Genomic DNA, 26,488 nt, shown 5'->3' on the forward strand with positions numbered 1-26,488 from the left:
AACATTTGTCTAAATAGCCCCAAAGCCCAACCACTCTTTTACACAAGCCTGCAGCAGTGCTCATGCACACACTTGCTTATAGGACACACACTTGCACATAGACACACACACACACACACACACACACTCACTTACTATCCTCTTAAGTGGCCGAAAGTTCTAACATTCTTGCCAGGTCTGTTACCTGTACACATGAATAAATGTCTATAGAAACATGTTTTCAGCTGTACTGCATTAAACAATTTAGCAATTAACAACCTAAAAATATAAAAAGCATTAAAATACGAAGCATTGACATCTGTGATGAAAATGTGTCTCTTCCAGGGTGGCAACGCTGACATCCACAAGGACTGTGACTCAATAGTTTGATGAAAGCTGAAGGGAGATTTGGACTTTGTGATAGCAGCGCCCACAACCACAGCATGAAACTAAAACAATACTAATCTTATTTATTTGACCTTTTCTCTCATTAAGGTTATGTTTGGTTACAGTCAGTGCACATACAGCAGTGAAGAAACATCTGTATGAATTTGGATTGAGTTGATTAGAGTCCTAGCATTTTGAAATTGATTGGCTTTTATCAGTGGCCTCAATCACCATTGTGTTACTTCATTCATTTAAATGGAAATCTTCAAAATTCTTGATTTTTTGCAGGTGTGAAGTTGTTGTTTTTCATAGTTAATATGCCATTGATAGCACTTTTTTTTGTCTATTTGGTTATTTATTCATGTTTCCTTATAGTCTTCCCTGTGTCTTATTAGGTCATTAGGTCAGTTGTTCTTTTCCTTTTCTCTATGCCAAGTAGAAGTTTAGCAGCTTTGGTAACTCATGGTTACCCGACACCTAACCAAGACACTGTATGTTGTTTTTGTCCCTTTAACTTATGGTGTGATCTATCACAGTTTCTCTTTTGCAATAGTATGAATCCATGATGGAGAGGACTGTTTCATTCTGGGAGAAATATTAATATTGGTATTGTAGTGGTAAATTAAAGGTATGAACTATGAACTATGAAATTATGTTATTCACTTTTAGTTAGGGAATAATCACCTCAGTAAACAAACAAAATACTTCAGTCATCATTCTTTTAGGCACTGCTGTCATGTTTGTTTCATGTGTCCAATATCTCTTATTGCTAAAAATAGATCTATATTATTCTAAAAAAGGCATTCAGAATGTAAGTCAAGTGTGTTTAGAAACTCTATAGAACAGTACATCTCAAGTGTGTGCTGCAGTTCTCCTTCTTCCTCATTTTCTTTCCTCTTCAGCCACTGTAAACTCATCTCTCCCTTCACTGATGCGCTCTATCTGATTTATGTCAAGATCTTTGGTTAAAAAATGCAGAGTAAGTGAATGCAGGTCTTTGTGTGTGAGTGAGATGGTGACAGAGCGAGGGGGGCTAGAAAGAGAGATTTGCAATTGTGTGTCATTCTCTGTGTGCGATGCTAGTCAGATATTTCTATCAATGCCATGTTAAAATGATACACCCTTCAGGCTTAGCTGGAGATTATGATTCCCTGTAGGGCTGCACAGCTAGAATTAATTAAGAAATGCATTTATTTATCCAAAAAGAGACATAAAACATCATCTTGACACTTTAATAGCAAATGATGGAGGCAGAGAGAGTGTTGACTCATCACCTTGGGTGTGTGTGTGTGTGTGTGTGTGTGTGTGTGTGTGTGTGTGTGTGTGTGTGTGTGTGTGTGTGTGTGTGTGTGTGTGTGTGTCTTCTTAAACCATCTAAACTTTTCTTACTTTTTTCACTTACTTTTTCAAACAAATCGCCCATGTGCTTTCCTCAGAAATCATTCAACGGTAGTTTTCAAGCATTAAAAATAATGTCAGAAATGGGAAAGTCAGCAGATTCTAATTTTTTTTTTTTTTGGTCAGTGCCGGTCTCCTCTTGTTGAAATTTGGGATCATCCTCTCGCAGCTACTGACACTGACTTCTGATGTGGAAGTTAAATAAATAAAATCATTTCTCCATGGTAATTTTCGTCAAACCTGCCAAATGCAGCCTAAATATTTGACATGGAAGGAGAGAAGATCAGTGAGAAGTGAGATCAAAGGGGGGGGGTGTGTGGTGTGTGTGTGTGTGTGTATGCATGCGAGTGTGTGAGTGTGTGTTGGGATGGTGCAAGTGGTGATGAAACATACTCTGCAGTGTGATATTTTCAACACCACCAAATTCCGCTCCATCTCCTCCACACATAGGAGTAATCTAAACTCAAAGCAACGTGTGTGTGTGTGTGTGTGTGTGTGTGTGTGTGTGTGTGTGTGTGTGTGTGTGTGTGTGTGTGTGTGTGTGTGTGTGTTGGTCTCCAGCCAGGAGCAACAATTCTTCATATTCTTGTCACCTACTCTTCTTCTCTCTCATCTTCCTCTGTCTCCAAAACAACACACACACAACACACACACACACACACACACACACACACACACACACACACACACACACACACACACACACACACACAAAACGATTGTATTTGTCTTTATCAGTCCCTCCATTTTCCTCTCCCCTCCTTGTGTTCGGCCTCCTTCGTTCAATATTTCATGCTGTTGAGAGCATATCTATTCTGAGCTCTCTCTCTCTCTCTCTTTCTCTCTCTCTATACAAGCCCTCTCCTCCCTCTCTTCCTCCATCCCTCCCGTCTTCTCAAAAAAAGCTCTCTCTACGCATCACTCTTGCTGTCCTCTCTCTCCTTCTGTACCTCTATAAATCTCCCCCCCCTCCCCCCTCACTCTCTATATCTCATTGCACTCCTAATGTTCTGTGCCCCATCTAAGTCTTTCTCCTAAAATCTGACTTACATTCTCTCTCACCCTTTCATTTCCTTTTTCTCCCCTTTCCCCTCTCTCCCCTCCGCTGGCTCAGTTTGCGTGACTGTTCAAAAGTATCAGCTCCTCTTCTCCTTCCCTTAACCCCTCACGCCTCTCGTCTCTTTCCCCCTCTTGGATTCCTCTCCAACCAAATCACAGAGAAAGCCCTGTTCTCTCTTTTCGCACCTCTTTCGTTTCTTTGCATCCCCCCCCCCCCCCCCCTCGCCGTTCTCCTTCTCCCATCCAATCTTAGTGGCACCTCTCCTCCTCATCCTCTTTTTTTTCCTCCTCCGCGATCTCTACTCAGCTCCATCTCCATCCCTCCCCCACCCCAGTCTCCCCCTTGCTCTTAGCCTGTACCAGTGTTGTTTTAGGCACAGCAGTGAAAGGTAAACAGAGAGATTGGAAATTCGTGTCAGTCAGTCGGGTGAGAGAGGGACAGGGAGGGAGCGAGAGCAGCAGAGGTGGTGAGGGAGCGAGAGGAGGCGGGGGGAGTGTCAGTACAATTTACTAACACAACAGTGAACAGCGAAGCAGGCCAAGACACAGAGCGAGCGGGAGGCGGAGTGAGAAAGAGACTCCCAGTTCAAGAATGCCATTGAAATGCAGCACACATACTAGAGTATAAAAAATATAAATTGTTTACTGTATATTTACATGATGTTAGTGTACATGCAAGCGTCCTGCTCAATTCATATGAGCAGTGTTCACGTGCTGGGGCCCCAGAGAGGGATGTGAGTCCTACAGGCGCCTAATATCCAATTATCAGTGCTATGAGAAAGCTCCGATTAGATTTGGAGGTTGCAGAAAGGGGCACTTGACAGATGTGTTGTTGGCCGGCTCTGGGTTTGAAATGTCATAAGAGCCCCGGTGTCACCGCATGCGGTCATCCCCGAGGTCGTTCCTCATAATAACCCCAATACAAAAGTAATCCAATAGCAAAGCAACCCACGTCTGGAAAATCCAACCTGGATGATTAGAATTGACAGTGGCGTCTGCTGAAACAGAACATGTAAACGTCTGTTTGTAAGAAACCGAACAGAGAAGTGACACGTGGAATTTTTGTAAAAGTAGCAAGTCTCTGCTCCCGTTGGTGTTCGATTTCTAACTTTGTCTTCTTTCACCTGATTTACAGTCTCCTTTCAATTGTAGCCATACGATATATTCACAACCAGTCATCCATGCTCTATCCGCTGGCATTTGAAGGGTCACTTCACCTAAATGGAAAAAACACATTTCCTCACTTAATATAGGGTCATATAGCCATGCAGATAGTCTGGGTTTTCATTCTGTCTCTGATATTTCTGCTTCTTTCCCAGTGCAATAGAGGTGAATATGTGGAAGGGAATGTGATTTTTGTCTGTAGTGCTCACAGGAATAAGAAGTATATTTATCAATTCATTAAAAGACATTTTAAATATCAACAGCAACATCTTTTCCAGAAACAGTATCCCAGTTGTTCTTGACAATCCATGGACATATTTGTGCGATTGAAAAAATAGCACTTTCCAACTTATTCTGGAGCTTTTGACCACATTCAAGGGCCTTCTTCAGTGGATGGAGCTTAGATGTATGTGTCCTCACATGATCTAAGCACAGGACTTTGGTTGCATGGTAACAAATGGTCTCCAGGAAGTGGTCTAGTTTTTACATCACATTAAGGTGTAGAACATTTGTGTAGAACATTTTATCAAAGGTCAGAAAAGCTTATAAAGACTCTGGGGATTCTGGAAAGTGATGTTTCTCTTGAAGGAATAATTTGACAGCAAAGAGTCAGGTTAGCTGTTTCCATTCTTTATGCTAAGCTAGACTTTTTTAAATACACAGACATGAGAGTGGTATCAGTCTTTCTAGATAACTTTCTAGATAACTCTCAGAGAATAAGAGTAGCCACCAAAATATTCTAATTATTCCTCTAGATTTTGAATTCATCTTTTAATGACTCAACAATATATGCATATACACCTCTAGGGCCTTATCATTAAATACGTATGTATCTATGTTTATATATGCATATATTTTGGCATGTATATTTAATTGTACCAGGTGTTTAACTGTGCTGCTGTTGTACTACCCAATGCAGTGTAGCGGTAAACAACAACAACAACAACACAGAGAGACTTAGGAGAAATGATAGACAGAGCAGCGAGGAGAGGAGGCAAAGGGAGGAGTGCTCATTAAAAAAGTTGCATGCCTGCTGTAACGGAGAGAGAGAGAGAGATGGAGGGAGAGCCAGAGGAGACGGGTCAACCACCAGAGACAGAGCTAACAAAAGACAGGGGCAAAATAAAAAGAGCCAGGTAGAAGGGATCGCAGGGTGGAGAAAAGTTTGCAGTGGAAATGGGGGAATAAAATGAGGAGAAGAGGAAGAAGAGAGAGAAGGACAGAGGGGGGGATTGAATGGACAGCTCATGAGAGAGGTGGAAGGACTGGAGAAGACAGAGGGATTCCCCGATGGCATCTCATCTCACTCTCTTTCTTGCTCTCCTTCTCCCTATTTCCCTCCTTTTTTCTTCCAATAAATCATTCTGACTTCCCCTTAACCAACTCATTCCCAGCAGGCGGCAAGAAAACTGTAACAATCTTTCTCCTATCTGCAACCTCTCTCTTTTCCTCCCTCCCTCCTCCTGTCTCTCTCCCTGTCTGGCCTGTTCCTCCCCCTTTCTCTTCTCTCCCTCTCTCTCTCTCTCTCTCACACACACACACACACACACACACACACACACACTTTAGATGCACAGTTTGTGGCATTGGAGGTGACAGAGGGGGGCAAATTACTGAACATTTTTACCAAGTCTCTGCACGACAGAGCTAGAGGAATATTCAATACGAGCCACTTCACACTTGCAGGAAAATAACTCTTAATTCTCTTATAACTTAATTGCTTCAATAAATTTTAAATGTGAAATGTAATTTATGGGATAATTCGCTAAATGAAACAGCAAGAAGTCACTCCTGTTTCATCCAAACTTAGATAAAGTCACTATAGCCCCACTGTGAACCCCAAGGTGTGATATACAGCTTGTGTATATTCTTTATGGTGGGTTCAGGGTTGCGTGGCAGGACATGCGCGTGTGCGTGTGTGTGTGCGCGTGCGAGCCCTCGTGTTAATGTGCTGCAGCTGTAAGAGGAGTTTTGACGTGATGATAGTGGTGTATTACACTGATCTACAGTGTCTGGCGGATCCAAATGAGCGGTAGAGGTAGTGGAGAACATATGTGCGTGCGAGAGTTTATGTGTTTTAGCCTTTGTCATAAAAGTGTGTGTGTGTGTGTGTGTGTGTGTGTGTGTGGTTGGGGAGGAGAAGGAGGAGGGTGTTACGTTGAAAAATAGGCTGCAGATGGCTGCAGAGAGGTGGGGATGGGGGTGGGTGGGGGATTCATAGCTTACTACTTCTACACCAGCAGTGGAGGTCGAATAGTTTTAAAAAAAAAAAAAAAAAAACTTCCAAGTCGCAGTGGAGCCTGATGCGCTGTGACTCCGCCACAATATTGAAGGAATGCGCTTTTGTCGCTCGCGGGGGCGGAGTTAGAAAGTGAACGAGAGCTGCCTACCAAACAGAGAGGGGAGGAGGAGAGAGAGAGGGAGAGGGGGAGAGAGAGAGAAAGGGGAGAGACGGGTGGGCAGGCAGCTCACCGTAAACGATGGTTGTCGGATAGAGTGTTGAAGACCTAATGAAACTGGCTGGTTGAATTGTTTGCAGTGATCATAGAGCTCAGTTGCCCGGCGTGCTTTGCATCACTCGGATCCTTGGATGGAAAAAAAACCTGCAGCAGCGCGCAGATAAAAACATTTTTTTTTTTTTTTTTTTTTTTTTTTTTTTTTCAAATATATATATAAAAGAAGAGGACTTGTTTTATAGCTATTATTATTATTATTATTTTTTTTTTTATCCCCACTCTTAGTTTTACTCCAGTCAGCTTCTTTCTTTTTTTTTTTTTCCTCTCCCCCACGACAACAGCAACTCTTTCTTTCCCTGCGGACAGGGACCGTTTCATGCCCGGAGGAAGACCGACCTACCGCTTGGACCCGGTGCCGGCCTCCCACACACCTCTGGCGGGCTCAGAAGCAGCAGTTCCCGGTGAGCAGAGAGGACCAGGCGGGGTACCCGCTCATACGGACTTCCACAAACCCCCCACCCCCCACCCCTCCTTGTCTGAAGCCCCAGGATTTGTTGGAGAGGGTGGGGGGGGGTCGCAGTCTGGTTTTAATGTGGGAGGGGGGAGGAGGGGGGGACTTCAGTCACTTCAGTCACTTCTTCCCCACAATAGACTTTTTTTTTTTTTTTTACAACACTTATTAAACCAGAGCAAGTCTCGTAGTCTTTTGAACGTGTCCGCTTGTATGCATGCCTGAAGCTTTTGTTTCCACCTCCTTTCTCCCCCGTCTGTTAGGCATTTGCTGGGATGTTTGAGTCGCGTTGTTTGGTGGGGTGAAGGGACCGAGAGAGTGGCCGGAGAGACCGAGGGGGACGGAGGCCGAGAGAGGAGCCGAGAGCATGGCTCTGGTAGCGCTGTCTCTCTGGGTGCTAACGAGTCTCACCTGGGCGGACGTGGTCCCGGTGTCAGCCAACAGGCACTCCGTTTACTGGAACAGCTCCAACATACAGTAAGACCCCCTTATTCCCCATTGATTATCTCTCTCTCTCTGTGTGTGTGTGTGTGTGTGTGTGTGTGTGTGTGTGTGTGTGTGTGTGTGTGTGTGTGGTGTAATATCCCATGTCTTTTTATTCTACACCTGTCAAAAGGAAGGGAAATCGTCTGATTTGCTCTCTCTAGGGCTGTCTGGTTGACGACATCACACTTTCAGTTCATCTGTGGTTTCCTGTCTTTTTGAGCTTTGCTTGATTGAGTCAAGTGGGGGGAAAAAAAAAAGTCCAAAAAAGCTATTTAAACAGGCCTCTCACGTTTCCTCTGTAAGGTGAAGCTATTTGTGAGCCTCAAACTGCTCAGTCAGACCCCTACTGTGCAGTCAAGGTGGCTCCAAAACCATCTTTTCAACACCTTCACTTGCACAACTAGTCCGACATATTTAGATTCTGTTCCTCAGTCCAGTGCCAATCTGTGCATATTGTTATTTCTTCAATTACTCCCCTCCTTTTTTTTCTTTCTCCCCTCTCCCCTCTTACCTTCAGCCATGCATGGCCGGGGAGTAGAAAGAAAAGGACAGAAAATCATCCTCCGTCTTTCCTCTCTCCGTCTTTCAGGGCTCTTTCTCTCTGTCTTCTCCTCTATCTGGTTCAATTAGGAGCACTTCTTCATCCTGACCCCATTGTGTTGTAGCAGTGTCACTATTCAATCTCTCCTTCTAGCTCACTCTCCAACTTGCTCTCTCCTTCTATCCCTCTCTAACCCCCTTTCTTGTTTACACTCAGTCCGCTGGCCTTTTTGTTATCCTCCTAATCCCTCGCTCCTCGCCCCTATCTTGATTTAGTGAAAATGCTTTTTTGATTCCCGTCCTTTCTCTCTTTTTTAAGAAAGCTGCCTTTTAAAACTCTCCTCGTGATTCCATGGCTCTGCCGCTGTATCCTTAAGAATGTAGCGTCAGTCTGCTGCAACGCACTGTAGGCTTATCTCTCTCTTCTTACAATTCACAGTCAAATATTGTACGTTTTAGTTGTATTATCTGCGTTTCCACAAATTGTCCTAATCTGTACATCCACGTTTCTTCTCTTCTGCACAAAATTTGCAGATAAAATGTTAATTTGTAACCGAATGCCGGATTTGACATTCAAATATTTAGTCAACTTTCAAGAAATCCGTTTAATTAGCAATTCAGCAAGCTGTGTGATTCAATGTATTAAGATTTTCTCAATAATATAACAAAATAATGCAACAATCAACCTAGATTTCGGGTGCACAAGAGCGCATGTCACAAACTAACACACACCTTCTTTTTCGCTCTCCATCTTGCAGAGAATCCTGTCTATGTGTAGGGTATATTGTGGCTGCAGGCGGCCCTTAAAACATCTCAGTTTGTGGTATTTACCTCTTCAGCAGAATTTACTAGGCCCCAAAGATAAGCCGTCACATATATACTGACTCACATTTTACGACTGCACTTATTAAAGACGTAAACAAAATGAAAACTCACAAAATACACTGTTGTTTTTGCAGTAGCAGGATCAATGATTCTGTCCGCTGATAATAAGTCTAGGGCAATGATTTTAGTTTACAGTGTGAAATAAAACTAAGACAGGCAAGTGATTTTATTCCTCACAGCAGAATAACTATACATGAACTACCGCGTAAATACTGTAAACAAAATTAGTTTCCCTGAATGTAAGAAAATTATTTTCCTGCACATTTTAGATAAACTAATATTGCGCGCACAGTTCCTTCTAATGCATTCTAGCTGATATTCTCTTCTCAATGTGGAGAGTGCTCATTTTCAATTTCTACACTTTTTTTCTTCTTCTCTGTAACAATTTAATAATACATGCAAATGAAATTCCACCTTCGGTTTCCATATTGGAGACAAGTTGATTTAGATAAAACGTTGAAAAGGAACGCTCAAAGGCATAAAGGGAAGAGGTACAATCAGCTCGACGTAACATGAGCAGCACTGGCCTTGGTAAAATGTATACTAATTTAGTAATTTGTCAGCTGCTTTCTGCTGTACACTCAGACTGTTTGTAAAGTTAAAAAAAAATGTTTTTCAGCAGTGGGAGAACTAAAGCAGTCTGGAGTAGCGTAACCTTTAACCTGACTGTCCAGGACCTGAGTGCTGCAGAGCCCCGCAGTCTCTCCACACATTCGCTGCCAAATGCTTTTCATCCCAACAGCAGAATATTCTTAGCCCCTGCAGTGTGAGTCTGAGTGTGTGTGTGTGTGTGTGTGTGTGTGTGTTTTTTGTATAAAAGACTGTGGTTAATTAAAGCACAATGCATCTCAGTGGACCTGGCTCATCCCTGATCTCCCCATCTCTTTCTATCTTTCTCTTCCTCAGTGCACACACACACACACACACACACACACACACACACACACACACACACACACACACACACACACACACACACACACACACACACACACAATGACAATGTATGAGCTGCGAGTGGGGATAACTTTTTTCAGTTCAGGCTACTTATGGAATTAGGAGACAAAGGGAGCATGGACAGTGACACTCAAAGGACAGATAAACTGCAGGATAACCTGCCTAATCCTAGTCTTTCACATACTTCCTGGCTGTTTTTTTTCAACTGCACGGATCCCATTTCCAGCGTTTATTTTAATCTCTGCACTCAACACCACAACATATCACATTTGTAGGATTGGCTGGCGTGTCTCTCGCTGTTGGCAATGGGCCTCTCTGGAGTTTCTCTAACTCACAGTGCAGTGTGGAGGTTTAGAAGGCCAATAATAAGCTGTAGTACTGCTGTCAGTTTGAGTGGTAAACACATTGTAAAGCCTCAGGACCCTGCAGTTTCTCAAGCAGCTTCTGACCCCGAGCCACTCATCAACCACAAGAGACAGGCTGAGACTGTTACCAAGGATTAACTGTTCACACACGCGCACACGAGCATGCACGCTCATAACTTTACATGTACACATATATCTATTATTATAGGACTACACACAAACACATACACGTCTGTGCGCTTTTTTAACTTTGTGAAGATGGATCATTTCCCGCGTTCGCGTCTTGCACAATGGATGTTGCCACTGCTATCAGTCACTTGTCACTGATATCCCTGGGCTTCAACGTGTGTATAATGGTGTGTGTTTTTGTGTGCGTGGTGTGAGAGAACTTAAGCATGTGTGTGTTGGCGCTGTTACAGATGTCTCTGTTCACTGATGGGTGACCGAAACAAAAACAAATCCATCAGTCCGTTAAATCACACATTATCTTCCACCACCTGGCAATTAACCACCGCTGTGTGAGTGTGAGTGCGTGTGCGTGCGTATACATGTGTATGTGTGTGTAATCTAATAACGCAGCAGTTAACTGATTTGCATAATAGATATCTGGTGATATCTCTTAATTTATCAGTCGTATATTTTTGAAGGCGATTAGAGGTGCGAATAAACAAAACGCATAAGCACTTCTTGACAGTATCTTTGCTTGTGTGTTTGCATATGTGTGTGTGTGTGTGTGTGTGTGTGTATGAAACAATGACACTGTCACCTCAATGCATGCCACTGGAATGAAGCCAGCTATCGTAAGCAGAATTTTCTCCTTGCATAAATGTATGTGCATGTGTGGTAATCTACTCGGTGGAACTTGTTTTATATTCATCCGGCTCGTCAGAGTGTACAGAGACGCGTCACGCAGGGAAGGAGAGAAATAATGCAAGAATATGAGCAGGGAGAGACAGCGAAAAATAAATGCTACGGGACTGGTTAGAGGAGAGGGGGAAGTCAGGAGGATTTTGTGTAACATTATGAGAGAGCAGGGGGAGGATGGTCATCATAATTATGATAATAATGCTTGGACAGTGCTCTGATCCACACGCTGAGTTCTCACATTAGACACCATGAGACAGGCCCAGTTTATGTGTGTGTGCATGAGAGAGAGAGAGAGAGAGAGAGAGAGAGAACACATACGAGAGGATTTAGCAGGCCAATCAACCAACCCCCTCGACAGCAACACAAAACTATCTGTTTCCCAGCTCCATTTAGGACAACAACATTTACATTTATGAATATCTGCACAAAGCCGAGTATTACTCACTCACTATCACAAGACGCACGCCCCGCCAGTGTATGTATGTGTGTGTGTGTGTGTGTGTGTGTGTGTGTGTGTGCAACACATCCATCATAGGCGTTCGCACCGTCGCTATATCTGTGAGCTACCACTGTGATGTGTGTTTGTTCACCTGCAAACACAAAAGTACAAACTTCACACACAGACTCAGTGATCATGGTAGCTGTCATATAGACACAGTGATCAAGCTGTTCATTAGTAACGAATAATAAGGCCACACAGCGTACGGGTGAATGGATCCTGGTTTGCGTAGCGACGTGTGGGTGTGAAAGTGTGTGTGTGTGTGTGTGTGGCGTGCAGACGCTCGCATAGAGACGTCGTTAATTAAAAGCAATAGGGAACACCTGTGTGATGGATGAGTACTGTTCGCATATTAAGATCCAGAGGTCCTCTCTCTCTCTCTCTCTCTCTCTCTCTCTCTCTCTCTCTCTCTCTCTCGCTTTCTCTCTCTCTTGTGCTGTTTCTCTTTGTCTTTGTGGATGCGTAGGAGTAAATCATTTTTTTCTGATTGGACAGGTATTGTCTGGTAGGTGAGCCGAGTAATAAGGGATATGTACGAGAAATGAGGGAAATAAATTCATTATTTTCTGTCCATCTTTTAATTCCTCTTTTGGGACGAGCTAGATTTCAGGTATGTACCCCCACCTCTCTGTTCTCCTCTCATCCTCCGATTGCCTGATGGGAAAGCACTCTTGGGGTTCTGGTATTTTGGGAGCTGTGTGATTTAATGTGAATCTTGGTGACACTCTTTCTCTGTCAAATTAACTTGGACTACATCTTTCCAGTGCTAGAAAATATGCTGCCTTTTCTTTGTTGTCTGGTTATCCTTCACCTCACCTTACCCACATTTTCTTTCCTTCTTGCCACTCTTCTTCTCTCTGCTTACACACTTTGAGATTTTGTCCTTCTAACACACCTCCTTGCAGATCCTTTCAATGTCCACACACATAAAACACTCACATTGATCTTGAGAAAAAGACAAGCCTGAAATATCGAGCCCAGTCAGTTTGTTTTCCACATCTCTTGATTGGCTCTTTCATTTCCTCAAACGCTGCCCCGCTTACATGAGCGACTAATCGGAAGCATTTCTGTAAAAATTGAGTATTGATGTCCGGCGTTGGCGCTTGCTCCTTCTTGGATCAAACACAAACTGGTCACTGTAATAGTTTGGATTCAAAAGAAAGACGGTTCTTGGAGATTTTAGAGGATGTAATTCTGCTAAAACCAACCTTAATATGAGAGTCGGACCGAGTTGAGCAGTTCTGATCCAGCCTGGCACAAAGCAAGGGTCTTATAGGTGTAAATGCCTGGCCCAGGATTAGGATTGATTTCAGTGACTGCTGATTCCATGCTGGTGGCGCAGTGGTTTGCACAGATGCTTTGCCGGCTTTATTTCATAAGACTTTCAGAGTCATAGCTAGAAAAACTGAACTAAAACCTTTCTACCTCAGTGTATGGTTAAGGTGTTTTGTAAATGTAATTTCCAACAGAAACACAAGGAAAATATTTCCCCAATTACACCAGAATCATAAAGGTGAATTAATGGTGATTTTAATCTGAGGAGTTTAAATGTAGATATAACATTTTCACTGCAATAGCCAGATAATGTAGGTAAAGTAAGTTCATGCAGGGACATACAATAGAAAACAGGAAATAGCAGGACTGCTTGTGTTTCCCACGAGTTGAGAATTTTATTTTTGGTAGTCAACCTCGGGGGAGGTGGAGGTGTAGCGTGGTGGGCTGCAGTGAATTCACAAGCTCAGAACTGAGCAGGCATGCTGTATTCTGGCAGACATCTCAGTCATTGCTCAAGCTGTTTTTCTTGGACTAATAAACATGACACACAAATTACAATACACAATTTACCAAAGCATGACTTTTTTTGTTTTCTTTTTTGGTTAAAATATTATGATGTCTGACTCTGCTGCTGCCTGCTGGTCTGTTCTTATGGTCAGAGCATCAAGGATAATGCATGCAGAAACCAATATATGTTGATAATGTGATATGGATTTACTTGGGATGTGTCTTTATCAATGCCTGGACCAGTGATTTATGTGATTCATCTTGACACTGACAAATCACAGAAAAAAGCCACAAATGTATAAAAACATTTGAGGAGAATGTGTGGAATTGGAGCTTTCAGGTTCAGAAAGTGCATTCACAGTCGTAATGTCTCATCTAATTACAGTATTTCGGTGTTTTTGATTAAAAAAAATGAATGGCATGTTTGGATGAATCATTACTTTTACGGACAGAATGGAATGATTTAATAGAGCCAGTATCTTTTGAATATCTTTGAAAACGATGTTTGTTGCTTAAAATCCAATTTTCTGTATTTTATATTTCTACATTTGCAGAATATGCATGTTTATCATGTAATTTGCCACCTGCTGGGAACCCCTACGAGCTTAGAGCAGCTCTGCAGCTCAACTAAATCCTGGAGCAGACAGGAGGACTTTTCTCAGTTAAATAAACTGATAAAATGTCTTTATCACTCTGCCTTAAACAACGGCCAAGTATGCTTCACTCTGAAGCTTTTGAGCCAGTTAGGACCGGTTCCCTAATCAGAAATGGTTGATGAATATGCCTCCGGGTTTGGTAATTCCTATGTGTGTTGGTTTCCTTATCGCAGCCTCAGTGATCACCTACTTTACACAACGTGCCATCAGTTATATTGGACAGTCTAAATCACCCAAAGGTGCCACTGAGACTGTGAGTGATTGCTCTTCTTGCCGTTCTTTGTGTTAAGGTCACTGTAAACTCTCTCAGAGGCCGCTCTAAAAGATGATGAAACGCTCCTCTCAGGTGTTTGGACAATCGGGCCGGAGTCGCCCAATTATTGTAACTTTCCAAAACCGACAGGCTGACTGCCACACCTGCGTCCTGGCCAGGTGTGCACAGGTGTGAGAATAGGGTGAGCTTCATTGTGGTCCAAATTCTGCAGCGGTGGCTTACTCGCTGCCATGCTGGCAACAACACCGAGGCTTAAAAAGAGGATTGCAACCGAAAATGGGATTTCCATCGGACAACAACTGGAAAAGAAATAAGTCGATAAATGGACTCTCCTTTCACCTGCGCTCTACACTGCCAGATGTGCCTCCTATAGCGTTGTGGGACAATACTGTTGTTTTTAACAGTGGCTGAAGAACAGGAATCAATTTCAGACTGCAGTTCAGTGACTTTTGACTGCGTTCAGAGTTCACACAAAATATTGGCTCCTTCATTTGGTGATTTTAGGATGTTTGATGGTCTGCGTTCCCTGTTATGCATGACAGTGCCTGTGTGAGTAGTGTAATGGCATAGAAATGACATGTAGAGCTCACAAATTAGATTGAATAATGACAATAAAGTGACTAATCTCTCCAGGACAGTTATCATAACGGTGAATTCTCAAAAATCGCATTGCAATAACAAGAGGAGCTGTGTCAGAGTCATTTGATTTAAGTTGAAACGCTTCACGTTATTGAATGACCGTCTTCTCTCGTTATCTGTAGATTCTAGGCAAAACGTGGGGCGAAACAATAATTTATCCTTCCCATCCATTTGTTTAAATTTGAACAAATTGTCCACAGAGAACGAATCCCACAGCGATGGGCTGGAGGCGATACACGAAAAAAACACCTGTGTACACACTCACACGCACACACTCGATGTTGTTGTTGATATTAGCATTATTCTCTGAGCTGCCGCCTAAGCTCCAGCAGTGTAATCAGGTGCTAATAACAAGGCTGTGATGTTTACAAGCTGTTTCAAAGCACTTCATGTATCTGTGTGTGTGTGTGTGTGTGTGTGTGTGTGTGTGTGTGTGTGTGTGTGTGTGTGTGTGTGTGTGTATGAGTGTGTGTATATACTCTATGTGATGTCTACTCTATTCCTCGCCAGCACTCTTGGGGCTTTGGGAAGGGAGGGGGCCTACTAATAATGTAGACTGTCAGCTCACACACACACACACACACACACACACACACACACACACACACACACACACACACACACACACACACACACACACACACACACACACACACCAGATGCTCATATGGAGGGTTTGTGATGTGGCTAATGGTAGCAGCGTAGTGGCAGTCTGAGGCCATATGCTGAGCCTGATCACAACAGAGCAGAGTGGCTTTGCGTTAATAAACTCTAGCGACATGACAATTAGGAGTCCTCCACATAAAGACAACACCGTCGCATGTGAAAATGCAGCCGTTTTCATCAAACGCGATGGGAAAATAACTGTTGCAGAGGAGCAGCAGGGAGGAGAGCCACGGCGTTCGCAGGAAAGAGCGTCCATTGTCACTGCTCGCTGGGCCGAAAAGATGCTAATGGTTGAGCTTTGATTATGACTTTTGCTATAGGTTGATCAAGTCGTAAACAACGTCAGTGGCGTTAGTCTGAATGTAGCTTGTTTCTTAACAGGTTATCATAGGAAACATTTATTACAAGATATGAGAAAGTCCCCGCCGAGAAGGTTTGATTTAGCAACCAGAGGACAAAAAGTTGTCGAAAACGGTCCTCACTTGGACAAACTGCAGAGGACACAGAACTATGCTTATTCCATCCACAGAGAGAGAGAGCGGCAGAGAGCGAGAGACTCTTTAATTGAGGTTTTATCCATTTAAGCTGTCACTAAGAGGCCAACTCTGAAACCTTTTAACCACTCTCCTCTCAGTAATGACACAAATCAGAGAGGAAATGTGTTTGTGTCTGAGCGTCGGTGCGAATGTGTGCGGGCGCGCGTGTGTGTGTGTGTGTGTGTGTGTGTGTGTGTGCGTGTCCGTCCGCGCACGTTAGTGTTCGTGAGGCAGGAGGGTAATTATGCGGAAATTGGGCATCGGCTAAGTGAATTATGACCTTGTTTCAGCAGAAGGCTTTAATCAGTCCCAGCCAGGCCATGGAGGGAAGGCAGAAAATGTTCACTGCACAAGCACTCTGCTCCTGATAGCAACAGCAACCAGTCAGTAAAAACGTCAACCAGTCTAATGTGTCAGTGGAAACCAGCCAGTCAACCGGCAACAGGCATGTTCAAAAACCATTGGCAGAAAAATTCATTTATGATCACGAAATGGAAGTTGAAAAAGTCTCAGAGTTGTATTCTATTGTATCTGCATGATGGGTTGTGTGTGTCGGTCTGAGCAATAGCTCAAAATTATCAAACAGTAAATTTAATTTTAGTGATATTGTGTTGTAACCAAAATATGACTATGGCTGCAATTATTTACATTATTAATTCCTCTACCAGAGCCCAAGGTAACATGCACAAACCACCAAATATTTAGTTCACAATGATAAAATAAAGAGAAAAGTAGTACATTTTTGAATTTGCAAGGCTGAAATCGGGAATGTTTGCTTTGCTCATGTCGCTAAACAACATTTCGTCAGATTATTTTCTGTTATTTTATCGATGTATAAAATAAATACATCCCTGTCTGAAAAATATTTGGATTTATCCCGTGATTTTGATTTCGCCCATGTGTATGAGTGTGCATTTGCTACTTAGTGTGTCTGATTCTGCTGACAGTTGTCCACAGATCTTAAAGTTCCTAAAGTGCACCTTCCAGTTCAGTGGAAACAAGATAAAACTTCAGCAAAAAATTCAAACTTAGCAGCCCTGCGGACGTACGCACGATTACCCATGTGAGGTCTGTTTGCTGATGAGAGCCTGATAGGGCATCATGCCTGATGAGGAGAGGGCTCACTAATCACTGGGTTAGATATTGGGTTAGGTATCAATAATGTATTAATCATTAGAAGCATAATACAAAACATTAATGGGTTCAGGCTTCACTTATATGATGACTCGCTGCTTCTCTCAGTGTTGTATTGCTGTATGTCAAACAATTTGCCGATTCGGAAGAACAAGCTTTTTTAAGAGATCATCATGGGAAGATCTTTTTTCATCAAACAATTAATCAACTGATTTAAAGATTATTAGATGATGAAAATATTTATTAGTTGCAGTTGAGTGGAAATGGTTCATAAGAATGAAACATTCTATAATCTTTTACTGTATGTAGTTGAAACAACAAGCTGTTTTATCAAATATTGGACAGCAATCAACAACAATTTAAAAAAAAAAAGTTGAAATGTGTGTTTTATATAATAGAAAATGGAATATTCTTGGATTTTGGATGACTTTTGACAAAATAATATTTTAAGGCATCACCCCGGGCTCAGGCAAGTTAAGATGGGCACACATGCATTATTGAGGGAAGTAACCCTCATGTCTTTATAGTTCCTGCTAGGGGTTTCACGCTTGTGCATTTGAACACATACACACACGTCAGCCTAGCCTTAACCAACTAAACTGCAATTGACAAATGAGAAATGCAGCTCATCGTGTGATGTATTTGACTGATTGCAGGTGATACGGCGAGAATTTGGAATTGTTTGGCTCAACCCAATGCGCTCTGTTGTTATCGATGCCGCTGCAGCATGTCATTTTGATTTCGAACGGGCTGTGTTGCCTGTGAGAAGTTGCTCATTTAAGTTATGTTATAGCACTTTTCGCCTTTAATTTGATGTGTTTGTGTGTGCGGGACTACTGTACAGATGTGTGTATGATCAGCAGCAGTGCGTGTTAGTAGCGTGTCTCCGAGTGCCTCTGTTGGTTCTGGTCTGGCTGTTTATTTCTGTCAGTGTCGGATCGATGGTGTCCTACAGACACTGCTCTCCTCTCCTGGATGTTTCAGCCTGTTCCTCTTCTCTCTCTCTCTCTCTCTCTCTCTCTCTCTCTCTCTCGCCATGTATTTGCCGCTCTGCCTCTCCGTCTCTCCCGTTGGCTGGACTTCTCGACATCACTTCTTCCTCTCCTCCTCATTGTCCTCCTCTGCACCATCGTACTACACTCGAGCCTCACTTCAGATCAGACAATGAGCTCTCAGTGTGTGCGTGCATGTGTGTGTCTGTGTGTGTGTGTGTGTGTGCGTCTCTGTGTGTGTGTGTGTGTGTCTGTGTGTATTTTCTGAGAAATTCTTGCTGCTATACTTTGAGGGATTCCTTTTCTTGGCTTAAAATATTGGCCGGTTTGTGTCGGTGTGCTCAATGCCAATATAATGCCTGTGTGAGCAGGGTCTAAAACAATTAGTTTATACATTTATAAGTCAGTGAACAGAGAATTGATTGACAGTGATTTTAAATCAATAATGTATTAATCATTAGAAGCATAATACAAAACATTAATGGGTTCAGGCTTCACTTATATGATGACTCGCTGCTTCTCTCAGTGTTGTATTGTTGTATGTCAAACAATTTGCCGATTCGGAAAAACAAACTTTTTTAAGAGATCATCATGGGAAGATCTTTTTTCATCAGACAATTAATCAACTGATTTAAAGATTATTAGATAATGAAAATATTTATTAGTTGCAGCTTTTCTGAGTGGAAATGGTTCATAAGAATGAAACATTCTATCATGTTTTACTGTATGTAGTTGAAACAACAAGCTGTTTTATCAAATATTGGACACCAATCAACAACAACTATTTAAAAAAAAAAAAAAAAGTTGAAATGTGTGTTTTATATAATAAAAAATGGTATATCCTTGGAATTTGGATGACTTTTGACAAAATAATATTTTAAGGCATCACCCCGGGCTCAGGCAAGTTAAGATGGGGACACATGCATTATTGAGGGATTATTAAAAATGAAAATATTTTTTGCAGCCCAAAAATGTCATTTTAAATCGCAATTTCAATATAGATATCATCATGGTATTTTTGGGGAATAATTCAGTTGAAAGAACTAAAGATCATTCACAATATGGATCTCATCTATGGGACCCTCATCGGGTACGATTCCAGTCTAAACATCATTAATAAAGTGAGTTAAAGGGGATCAGCAGTGTGCAGGAGTTTCTGGTACGACAGGGATTCGTCTATCGATACAACTTTCTACTGTGCAAGACGTTTATTACTGTTGTAGTAATTGCTGCCTGCTAAAAAATGATATTGCGAAATCCTTTGTAGATGAAATAGCAAATTGGAGAAGTCTGTTTTTGTCTTATTTATTCACTGAATTAAATACCTGACAAATCCAGATACTTCATCACTGCTCTGCAAAAATCCAATACTTCCATAAAGCAGTTCTAGTCATTGATTTGCAGCGTTGCCTGCAATGGAAATTGACACATTCCTATTGACTCACGGCACATATTGTCTATTCATCCAACATTCTCTGAAGTGTAGCGTGTAAGTGAGCTCCTCTGTTTGTGCGTGTGTGTTGTGCATGCTTGATTTAATGTATACTCTTGTGTTTTCAACCTTTTGGTGTCTACTTTTTTCTATGTGCACGTGCATTTACACAGCTGTCTTTGTGTGTACATATGAGTACACTGAACAGAGTCAATGGTTGTCAATGGAGGGAGATAGAAAGAGGATGGTGAAGAGCTAGAGAGATTCTGGCTGGCCTCGGTGCTTTAACACCCACGCTGTCTGTAGGCTCTGCTTTCCCTTCCTACGCTTTGAGGCTCGGGAATGTGCCAGCAGTGCTGTAGTAAAGGCCGCATATGAATGACTGTTTACCACCTTCTCTCACCGACTGGACGATCGTTGTTTTTTAATGAAAGCGTAAAAAGTCCAGGGCGGCTGCTGGAGCTGGATACGTACACTGTCTTTATTTCACTTGTGTTATAGGGGAGGGGAGAAAAATCGTGGAGGAGAGTGGGGGGTTGGGGGATAGAAGGGGGGGGTGTATGAAGGATGTGGGAGTTGCAGGGTTGTTGTAATGAATGTACTGCAGTTAAAAAGAATTCTGTGTCACTTCCCGGGAGAGAGAGAGAGAGAAAGAAAGGTGGTGGAGGGGGAGAGGGAGATGTGGGAGGAGATGTTGAGAAATAGGATGTGTTGTGTTGATGGAGCAGAGTTCTTCGCAGCAAGGCAAACTCTCCTCCCATCCTCGTACTTGCATATATGTGTGTGTGTGTGTGTGTGTGTGTGTGTGTGTGTGTGTGTGTGTGTGTGTGTGTGTGTGTGTGTGTGTGTGTGTGTGTGTGTGTGTGTGTGTGTGTGTGGGAGTGGAGTGGGGGTTTGCAGAAAGAAAGCGAGAAAAAAGGCCCCACAGCTTACAAGTATACCACCCACACACATTACCCACATGTATTAGTCCCATACATATGCATGCATACGATTCACTCTCCACCTCCTATACCTCTCTTTCCATTTTTCCATCTGTTTTTTTCCCTTCCATACATGCACACACACACACACACACACACACACGGACAAACACACGTGCAGGGAAAACTCGTTTCACAGGGACAATCTCTGTCATTGCCTCCCACAGCTTCCTCAAGGGAGTACATTGTTATTTTCATCCAGCCCTGATCAAATAAAGTGAAGCAAAGAGAGAATGCACACACACACACACACACACACACACACACACACACACACACACACACACACACACACACACACACACACACACACTCCATATATAGAATAACACACACCGTGATTGAATAAAACACAGAATGATGACACCCATCCGCCCACTCGCTGTGTGTGTTGTAAATTGTCGCTCACACCACACACGCTGAGTGTTTTACCCCCTCGAGGTGAATAGTAAATCCGAGCATATGTGTTGCATCACGGGGTTGCAATTTTCTACAGTTTCAGTTCAGATAATCAAAGGCTCCATGACACCCTCCTCGTAGATCGGACAGGGCTGCAGAGATGGCAGTGGATAGACAGGGAGGCCAGTTAAACTCTGCACCAGCCATATATCTGTGGAGAGAAAAAAAAAAGACAAGGGAGAGCACAACAAGAAAGACCAGACAGAAGAAGGGGAAAAAAAAATCATTGATGGAAGGCGAAGGCGAAGGGGAAGGAGGAAGGGGCACCAAAGAATAGAGAAAGGAGGGCCCTGCAGAACAGTACTGCCAAGACCGAGGTCAATTGTGATGAAAATGGCCGTTCACATGACCACAATAGCGGCTGAGTGACAGCACTAAAGCAGCATGGACGGGCTTATCCTGATCACTCAGGGCCTTGACTGGGGAAATCACAATGCCCTGGAGATCTGTCCTTTTTTGGGCTTGGAGGATCACAGAGCGCCCACGGTCCCAAGCTTTGGCCCTGAAACGTCTCCGACATTACCATATCAATGGCTCCCCGGCTACTCCGCCAAGGAGCAGGGCGGCTAGCGATAGTGCCTCCCGGTTAGCATCGCCCTGTGTCTTCACAAGGCTATTCAGCGGGGAGTCAATGCTAACTCAATGCTCAGTGTGAATGGGAAGAAGTGTAAGCTCACTCCTGTAGCGTGAACCCATGTCTGGCGGTCCATTTAGACGGCTGTTTGTGTGTATTTGAGTCTCTCTGTGTCGCTTTTCCTTCTTTATCTCTATGCCCCACTTTAGATTTCATGTTTTAACTAGTTCTCATGTATATTTGTACTTATTTTGTCAGTAGCACAGAGAATCGAACATTTTCGAATACCAAAAGTTGGCATTGAATATTTTTAAGTTCCTCTACAGCAGCTTGACAACATTTAACATTTGAGTTTGTTTGACAATTAGCGTCTTTTATTAAATAATAGAACGACAAAAATCCTCAGTCACGCAATGACAACTGGACAAACATTTACTGATTAAAATCATGTAATTTGCTTGAAAGCTCCAGAACATCTATTAACTTGACCCTGTGGTAAGATTGTTTATCAACTGCCGTTTCCAAAGTCATGATTTAAAACACAACATGGATAAGAAGTCATTAAAGTACTGCAAAAAATGGAAGATCGTAGATCAGCCAGCTCTTTCTAACTTTGTGTGAAAAATGCTTTAGAAGTTCGTAGTTACTACTAGCTGGTTTCAAAAGTGATTTATTAAATTGGGTTGTGAAACGTAAGCAATGTCAGTTAAGCCAGTTAAGACTCAAGTAATAGGTAAGTAAAGTTCTAGTCGACAGGAAATCACGGTCGGCTGCTACTAACTTTTTTTTAGGTTTTAGGAAGCCAAACACTGAATCAAACGTCACTGACAGTGAATGTAAACTTTATTTTATTTATATATGCCTACATGTTGAAATATGTGTTTCAGAGTTGGTAGTCTAACGCAGTTTAAAATGAGTATTTTATATATATCCAATAGAGCTGAGCAACCTGGCATTTATCTTTTAGGGAATGTTGTTTAAAATCGTCCTCAGTTTACATCCACATTAAACCGCATTTACATTACATTACATTACATTACAGTCATTTAGCAGACGCTTTTATCCAAAGCGACTTACAGGAAGTGTATTCAACATAGGTATTCAAGAGAACTACTAGTCACCAGAAGTCATAAGTGCATCTCCTTTCTTAAACAAGCATCTTAAAGCATAAACCAGAGCAAAAGTATAGTGCAGAGGCAAATTACTACGAAAACCATAATTGCATTTAAATCAAATGTCATGTCAGATACATTTACCATATCCATTGCCTTTTAAGATGCTACTGTTCACTTTTTTCAGATAGTTATTTAACAGTTAAAGAAAGCAGATATGTTATGTAAATCTTTATTAACACATAATATCCGTATAGGAACGAGTATGTGAGCTACGTCCTGTTTTTGATAAAGCAATGCGAGTTAGAACTTAGTGTAACTGACTCCTTCTTAACAAGATGATATTTTCGAAAGCCACTAAACAGCTACTACATGGACTTTTTGGTGAGATTTCTTTTATCATTAGTACTCCGGTATCACATCTCCTCCACAGTCCTGTGCAGCTTCCTTCAAATAGAAAACTACCTAAACAGCAGAGTTGATGATGTTAAGAGAAGAGAGTACGGTGTGAGAACAAGCTTCAACCTCTCCCTGTATTATATCACATGACACTCACAGTAGATGGCCTTTGATATCATTACAATTCAATTAGAGCTATTATCCAGTAAGACTACAAGCCACAATGTAGTGTTAACTTCATTAGTACGCGATGGGGAGGAAATGGATGATCTGGAGGAGGACGGCAGTTTTTTATTTATTTTTTTAAATGATGCAGAAGTTACGGAGGATGAGATGGAGATGGAGAGGAAGAGAGAGAGAGAGGAAGGAAGGAAGGATAAAATCGATGGCTAAAAGTAAAGGATGAGACACTAAAAGGGCAATGAAGAGAGGAAGACAGGTGAGGTATTGGCCTGTAGACTTCTTGCTTTGTCATTGGAAATCAGAGCCGTAGGGCAGGACGCTGTTTGATTTTTGTTGTTCTTGTTTTTAATCTGTCAGTCAGCACACAAACACACACACACAACCACACAACCACACACACACACACACACACATGCAGATTGCCTCAAAACCTTCCACTGAGTATCGGCAGAGAGCTGAGAGGTTATCATGCGTCGTCAGGTGCCAGACTGACTCTTGGTAGCAGGTTTGTCATTTGTAATTAGAGAGTAAAGGAGTGTTGGCTTGTTTTTTTTTTCTCTCTCTCTCTCTCTCTCCTGTTCTCTGGCTGAAAGCTGTCTCTGGGTATCGACAGACAAGTGACGGGACACACAAACACACACACACACACACACACACAAGTACACGCACTGACACACGTTTGATGGGCCAAGTTTGATTCCATTAAGTGGAGTTTGTCAGTTAGTCAGTGAAGTGTTGGGCTGAATGCTGATGGCCAGACAGCGAATCCCACAGAGCTAAACGGGATCTGAAGCAGCCTGTTCAGACACTCACAGCTACGAGGGGTGACTGAGCAGTGGCGGGCCTAACTATGATTATTTTGTGTCAGTCACACACACACACACACACACACACACACACACACACACACACACACACACACACACACACACACACACACACACACACACACACACACACACACACACACACACTATCTGGTGTTGTATGGCTATGTGGTCACGGTCCATGCGGCTCTGAGTTGTGGTCACGGTTAAAAAGGCTTCCTTCTGGAGGAGGAGGAGGAGGAGGGGGGGGGGAGTAGAGTCTTAAGACGGGGGAGGAGGGGGAGGGGGGGTAATAAGAGGAGCAGGAGATAATAGGAGAGGGCTAACAGTGGGGGTGGAGGGGTTGGGACGGACCAAAAGAGGGAGTGAAAAGGGGAAGATAGAGGCTGAAGGTGGGTTTTTTTCCCCGAGTATGAAAGCCTGCGTGCCTCCATTCCTGAACCATTGATGTATTCTAATGCTAAGTGTGTAAGACTGGGCCTCGACTGGTCTCTGGGAGCCACCAGCCTTTGATAGGCACAACCAAGCTCTGGGACAGATCCCTCACATGCCATTCATATGCATATCTCTCCGTGTGTGTGTGTGTATATATGTGTATGTGTGTGCATGTACACAGTGTCGTTTTTTTTGGGTTTTTTTTTTTTGCCCATTTAGGAAACAGTTTTTTAGACATTTGCACCAGTGGTAGATTGGTCTAATTTCCATATCAATGTTGGAATGTTTTGGGCTTTTTTTAAAAGCTAATCCTAAATTACCCCCTAGGACCATGCTGGTGGATGTTTTTTTATGATCTGGCATCCTATGATTTTTGTTGTGTGTGTGTGTGTGTGTGTGTGTGTGTGTGTGTGTGTGTGTGTGTGTGTGTGTGTGTGTGTGTGTGTGTGTGTGTGTGTGTGTGTGTGTGTGTGTGTGTGTGTGTGTGTGTGTGTGTGTGTGAGAGAATTAACCATGGTGGGTGCTTAAACATGCAGTTTTTCGTGTGTGGCCGCGGTGTAACGGTCCACATCTGATCATGTAATTGGCCATCTGTAGATAAGGGCAAAGTGCAGAAACTCAAAGGGGACTACATCTCGCTAGCCTGTTCTGGAGATGTGTGTGTGTGTGCACCGTTATGCATGTGTGCCTATATGTGTGTGTGTGTGTGTGTGTGAAGAGATGGCGGGCTGTTATGCGGACTCTCTTTGTTCGCCGTGTGTTCCGGTCCCCAGCCGATTATAGCATGAAATTCCACACATTGTAGAGCAATGGGGAGTCTCACATGTGGACGGGCACACACAAACAAGCGCACACACACACAATCACCCACCAAAGCGAAGAAGTCAGAGAGGGCTGTTAATGACTGTCGGGGAGAGAAAGGGAGTGGGACTGTGGCGGTGTCAAGGCTTTGTGACGGATGCTGGTTGTAAAATGCCTTGCTCACAGGTTTATTGTTATAAAAAAAAAAAAAAAAAAAAAAAAAAAAAGAGGCGATCAGATTCAGCAAGATTGATGCCATTCCTTCTTTCTTTTCTCTTTTTTCACACACACACTCGGACGCACACACTCCCTGGGCCCTAATCCTCCTCTCAGCCCTGGAGAGTCTCACCCATCGGTGACCCTCCTTCCACTTGAGCACTTTGGTTTTTGTCCCCCCCCCCCCCTTCCTGCTTGGATTTGTTCTTCCACTTCAACCTCCTCTCCTGGCTGTTCATCTTACTTCACCTCCTCTCACCCGCATACTTCACGCACTGCTGTATATTCATCTGTGTGCGCGGCCCCGTGCGTGTGAGCGTATATATGTGTTTTTAGCGAGAGATATGGAGGGAGGGAGGGAGGAGGGAGAGAGGGAGGGGGAGAGTGTCAAAGAGCTGCTCGTCTTTATACTTTCATTGCCTCTCTCTTTCTGCTCAAGAATATGATGGATGTTTCAAAACAGAGCAGAGCCTGAATATCAGTGCCAGCCACTGATGTTGCTCTCACTCTCTCTCTCTGTGTGTGTGTGTGTGTGTGTGTGTGTGTGTGTGTGTGTGTGTGTGTGTGTGTGTGTGTGTGTGTGTGTGTGTGTGTGTGTGTGTGTGTGTGTGTGTGTGTGTGTGTGTGTGTGTGTGTGTGTGTGTGTGTGTGTGTGTGTGTGCTTGGAGGCACTGGAGGTTATTTGATCTCATTGTGTTGTTGGAGAAGAGGCTGCTCTCTTGCTTTATGACCGGTGCTGTGGGGAGATATTCAGCTTCACCTGCCTTTCCTGAACAATCCATCATCCCCTCGCTCAGCAGACGAACGCACTCCTCTCATCTTATTACTTCCTCTC

At 43.0% G+C, this 26,488-nt stretch overlaps 1 protein-coding gene across 1 annotated transcript in view; it reads left to right on the forward strand.

The window, feature by feature from the left end:
* Positions 1 to 6,779: 6,779 nt before the first annotated feature.
* Positions 6,780 to 26,488, forward strand: part of efna3b (ephrin-A3b) — a 57,015-nt gene continuing 37,306 nt past the window's right edge. Inside the window, exons 1-2 of the mRNA XM_054621821.1 lie at positions 6,780 to 6,904; positions 7,218 to 7,431. Of these exons, the coding sequence (XP_054477796.1) occupies positions 7,322 to 7,431 (110 nt within the window). The 5' untranslated portion in view covers positions 6,780 to 6,904; positions 7,218 to 7,321. The remainder of the gene's footprint in view (positions 6,905 to 7,217; positions 7,432 to 26,488) is intronic.

The sequence above is a fragment of the Anoplopoma fimbria genome, chromosome 20 (genome assembly GCF_027596085.1).
Source record: "Anoplopoma fimbria isolate UVic2021 breed Golden Eagle Sablefish chromosome 20, Afim_UVic_2022, whole genome shotgun sequence".
Classification (NCBI taxonomy): Eukaryota; Metazoa; Chordata; class Actinopteri; order Perciformes; family Anoplopomatidae; genus Anoplopoma; species Anoplopoma fimbria.